Below are 4,844 nucleotides of genomic sequence, written 5' to 3' on the forward strand. Positions count from 1 at the left end.
TGTAGAAATTATGATTTTAGCTCTTCAAAAAGGACTGAGATAAGTTTAACTACGAAGAAGATTGTTAATTACTGTATATAATTAGGTTAAAAGATGTTAGAGGGATAAAAATTTATTACCAGCAGTCCTACATTTACAGAACAATATGTAAACAGATGTTACAGCAAACACAATTGAACTATAAAAAATAAACTGCTAAATTTAATAATAAAACTTTTGAAGTAGCAGTGTTACAAAAAAAATAGAAGATAAGAGATGAAACTGAGTAAAAAATTATAACCAATTGCATTGTTTTATTTGAATGTCCTTAATCCTTTCTTTACTTGAATCTGTTTTTTTCTGCCTTTTGGTTTTTTTGTCAACAATATAGCAACAATAGCTTTCCCTGTCATAGCCATTGTGAGCCAAAATGAGTAAACTTTAGGGATGTACGATTTATCTGTACAGTTTCAACTGCACTGGTTTACTGTACAAATAAAAGTGAAGATGTGCACCATTCATATAAGAATTCTCTTACAGCAGCATCATGCCATAGAGAGAGGATCTACTTATATAGATGTGAAAATACTTTAATTTCCTGTGTTTGTTGGCTAATAGGACTGAGCTTTTACTGAATAATCATATACTCAAGTATGATTGCATTGAATTTTAAATATGAATACAGGCAATCATTATTTGATTAAAGCAGGCGGGTATAAAGAAAAGATATATGCTTTTGCTGTATAATTTATTGCGTGCGCGTTTGCGTGTGTGAGTCGAGCAGGGGGGCGAGCGGCGCGCGGCGTCAGATGGTGGGCAAATGCGCGCGCTCGGGCGGCTTGTGGCGCGGAGCCACGCGGCCGCACGCCAGCGCCGGCAGCAGCGGCGACGACTGCACCTGCACAGTGCACCACACCAACACGCGCTCCGCTACACACACAAAAGTATTAACACAGATCGTACTTGCTGACAAGGTATTATAGGTCCTAGATGGCCTTATTGGTTGCCTCCGTTGGTCCGAGTGCGAATCATAGGTATTCTGTACATTGTCGTTCATATTAGTACACTTAAGTCAACGTTTATAAGTAGTTGTTTTCGTTAGATTTCCCTATTTGACCAAGCATGCATGTAACAGTCGTACCGTTCGTAACGATCTTTATGGAAACTTTTTTCTGACGATGTCTAGCGAAGAGTAAATCAAGTTTAAAAAATTAACTAATAATTAATTTAATCTGTATAATGTAACTGCTAACCGCAATATCGCGACACTAACATAGCAGGAGCCCAATTTTATTCAGCGGACATTCATTTTTTCTTGCTGCTTTTCTTTTTCTGTAAACTCGCCGTGTCCTGTGAGTTTTGCTGCGAGGTAGTTGACTCCGATTGTCGCTTAGTCGCCGACTGCTGCGGGGGAGGATCGGGGTGAGGAAAGTGCGTGGGGAAGGACAAATTTATTCCAAGGAGAAAGTTATTTTCATATGAACGAGTTGATACCTGTCCCCGGCGTGCCTTGTCGTAGTCGTGGTGCGGGGGCGGAGGCACGCTGAAAAGGAAGTTCTCGAAGAGCGAGTGCCGCAATAGCTGCTCGCACGACCACCGCGACACCGGGTCTTTGTCCAGGCACCTCTGTATATGACAAGGCGGTGCATTGTGTGACAAAATATACCATTTAGGCAGACCATTAGCAGAAATTAGAATAGAATCAATAGGGAATTACTTTTAAGAAGTCCATGAGCTGTTCGTTGTTGGCGCAGCGCTGCGGGATCCTGGCCTCAAGCGGCTGCAGCTGACCGGGCTCGGGCAGCGCCATGCCCTGCGGACACCGCGCCCACCAAGGTTATTACAACACTCCGTGAGTTCTGTCGGCCTGGTTCGTCGAGGGCGGAGAGTTTACCTGGAAGAATGTATTTTGCGAGAAGATAGTCATGTGTCTCGGCAGAAGGTCGCCCAGCGTGCAGCGGATGAGGTGTAGCTGGTCCAGGTCGCTCTTGCCCGGCCAAAGCGCCTCGCCCGACACCAACTCCGCGAACACACACCCTGTAACACCACAGATACAGATGCACCTCTATCTGATGATATTAGGATCATTTCGGAAAACAATATTTCAACAATAACTAAGTGTGGAAGTGGAGGTGACTGCGGCGACTCACCAATGGCCCAGACATCGACGGGCGGGCCGTACATGGTGTCGCCGACGAGTAGCTCGGGCGCGCGGTACCAGCGCGTCGCCACGTAGTCCGTGTAGCTCTCTCCGGGGCCTGGGCATGTAGACGCACGGCCAGTCAGCTAACTACCACACCGCAACTCTACATGTAGTGTGTTCCGCTGGCGGCTCACTCACGAGTGTCTCCAGTATTGTGCATGCAGCGTATGCATCGCAAACACATCACGCTACTGTGTAGAGACATAGACTTCTAGGCCTCTCATTTAATTCATTTATAATTAATTGTAGTGCAATGAATACTAATATCACTACATTATAGTATATATACAGCGACCTAAGTATTATTTGTAAACTTGTAATAAGTAAATACGTATATTTATACTAATAGTGAACGAAAGAGCTAACATAACCCCTCCACCTGTGTACATCTCGTTTAGCAACACAAATCAGAAGTTCCGTGGGCTTTAGCTAGTTGTAGCTAATGAATACTTTACAAAACACGACATTTTTTGCATATGCATAGATACGTGTATATGTACATACTTTATGAGATAACTAAGCAACGAGTTGATGGCAACCGCCGCCGCCGCTGCCGCTGCCGCTGGTTGCAATCAAGTCCATCAACCAATTCAAAGAGTGCGGCACGTGAGCAACGACGCGTGTATATTATATCGCATTGCTACATATGCTATATTACCTAATCACAATATCTTATTGCAAGTATTATCAAATTCAACTTATCACACCTTGTGCGTACTTACTAAACGTTAATAAACTAATGAAACTACGGCTAACTAATTAGATTTCGTTGTATAATTATATCGCAGAATTGACATTTACTAGCTCTCTTCCTGACGTCCACGCCGAAAGGGATCATGGTGTGCACCGAGTACTCGGAAGAGCAGCTGCCACCTGGGGACGCCACCGCTGTCTCAGGACTTAGGCAGACAAGGCAAGGATAAGGGATTTTTATGGATGGTTGAAGGTCGCAGTGAAAGGAACGACCGCATCTTTATCGTGTGATAAAAACTTTATGGATTTATTTTAAGAACACACCGTAACCGCAATAAATTTGGTTTACTCCTAGGAGCCTACATGCCCAAACATAGTCGATGAGAATAATAGGGCATGGTTTGGCGGCGGGCGAGATGGGGGAACTCTAGCTGCCGCAACTTGTGTGTGGCTGGAGATGGGAGGGTAACAGCTCAACCCTTATTAATGAGGAATTTTATAGCATTGCATAAATATTAATTATAACAAGTTCGGAGGCGTGTGAGCGTGGCGTACGCACTGATCATCCGCGCGAAGCCGAAGTCGCACAGCTTGACGACGCCGTCGGCCGTCAGCAGGATGTTCTCGGGCTTGACGTCGCGATGGATGCAGTTGTGTCGGTGACAGTACGCAACACCCTGCAGCGTCTGCCAGATTATCTGCTTCGACAGCAGCTCGGGGCAGCCCTGCACACACACAAACACACACCTTATCCCCTTTGTCACACACGAGTGGTATCTCACACACTTGATGATGTAACCTTCAACTGAGCATAGTGTAATTGTGGTCATTATTTAGACAGGTTTTTGGTAGCTTGGCTCACTCGATGCATTACCACGACCACACAGAAGACAGCTTAAAGTGGAAATCATTCCGTGTTTCGTTCGATGAGTGTGCGTGCTGGCGGCCTAAGTACCGTCTTCTCAGGAATTGGACTTAAAGGAGGAGGTCGCTTCACTATTTCGTCGAAATCAGGTGACCGCTTGCAACCTATTATATAATAGATAAGGTAAATGATCTTTATATTTGATATCCAGTTCTTGTAAAGGAGAAGGGTGAGTATCTGTAACCTGTAGAGGTTTGTCGAGCTCGCCGAGTTGCTCAACAAACACATTTGAATAATGTAATACACACCTATCGTATTGTACGTAGTCTCCGGACCGGACGGAAATCGACATGTTCAGGTTCGATCCCCGCCATGTAACAATGTGTTTTAACGGATTCTCATCTTATTTATCCGACGTTATTACAGTGAAGGAAAACATTGTGATGCAACCTACACATTACATATTACATCTGCGATTTTTTTTTTTTTTTTTTTTTGTGACTGATTGCCACTGTTTGCCTTGAGGAGGCATTTACAGCTTCACCGGGCTTGAGGTGGCCGAGCGCAGATGGCACTTAGCCTAAACCTCGTTTAAGAGTAACTAAGCTCGAGGGCTCCCTCAGGAACCTCGGCTCGGGCCGTTACTTCGTTATTATTACCGGATTGGGAGGCTGCCGAGCTCTTAGGTCGCTTCGGTGGACGCTCCATGGAGTGACGGGGCTCAAGGGCCCCCGAGAGGGGGCCTCGGCTTGGGCTGTCACTCGATACGCGTTTAGCATTCCGATTCAAGGGTGCCCGACGGGGCCGAACCTCGGCTTGATCGGTTGCTGTTTCCTGATTATTATTAGTTCTGATGCATCTAATATTACTACCACTTCGGAAAGCGTTAGCGCTGGGAGAAGAAGTGGCGGAAGAAACTCCAGCTACGCTTCTATCGTTGACAGGTGAAAATCTGCCTGCTATGAGGCCATATCGTGAGAATGATTGCCGTAGCCGGCAGCGACTGGGATGTGTGGTGTGACTGCGAAGTTGTTTAACCCTAGCCTGAGCGATGGTAGTTGCGTCATCTTGAAAGTCGAGGACGTGCCTAGGTCTACGATAATC

At 45.5% G+C, this 4,844-nt stretch overlaps 1 protein-coding gene across 10 annotated transcripts in view; it reads right to left on the reverse strand.

The window, feature by feature from the left end:
- Positions 1-730: 730 nt before the first annotated feature.
- LOC106120371 (cyclin-dependent kinase-like 1) overlaps positions 731-4,844 on the reverse strand; it is a 6,716-nt gene continuing 2,602 nt past the window's right edge. The window contains exons 4-11 of one of the 10 annotated variants that reach the window (XM_013315699.1): positions 3,435-3,600; positions 2,984-3,055; positions 2,130-2,237; positions 1,874-2,016; positions 1,697-1,792; positions 1,474-1,605; positions 1,253-1,383; positions 789-871 (exon numbers count right to left, since the gene is read on the reverse strand). In XM_013315699.1, the coding sequence (XP_013171153.1) occupies positions 1,285-1,383; positions 1,474-1,605; positions 1,697-1,792; positions 1,874-2,016; positions 2,130-2,237; positions 2,984-3,055; positions 3,435-3,600 (816 nt within the window). In that variant the 3' untranslated portion in view covers positions 789-871; positions 1,253-1,284. Of the gene's footprint in view, positions 910-936; positions 1,384-1,473; positions 1,606-1,696; positions 1,793-1,873; positions 2,017-2,129; positions 2,238-2,983; positions 3,056-3,434; positions 3,601-4,844 lie in introns of those variants that run through there. The other 9 variants (XR_001228004.1, XR_001228005.1, XM_013315701.1 and 6 more) reach the window with 9 other exon arrangements.

Source organism: Papilio xuthus, unplaced genomic scaffold (genome assembly GCF_000836235.2).
Source record: "Papilio xuthus unplaced genomic scaffold, Pxut_1.1 DF826961.1, whole genome shotgun sequence".
Classification (NCBI taxonomy): Eukaryota; Metazoa; Arthropoda; class Insecta; order Lepidoptera; family Papilionidae; genus Papilio; species Papilio xuthus.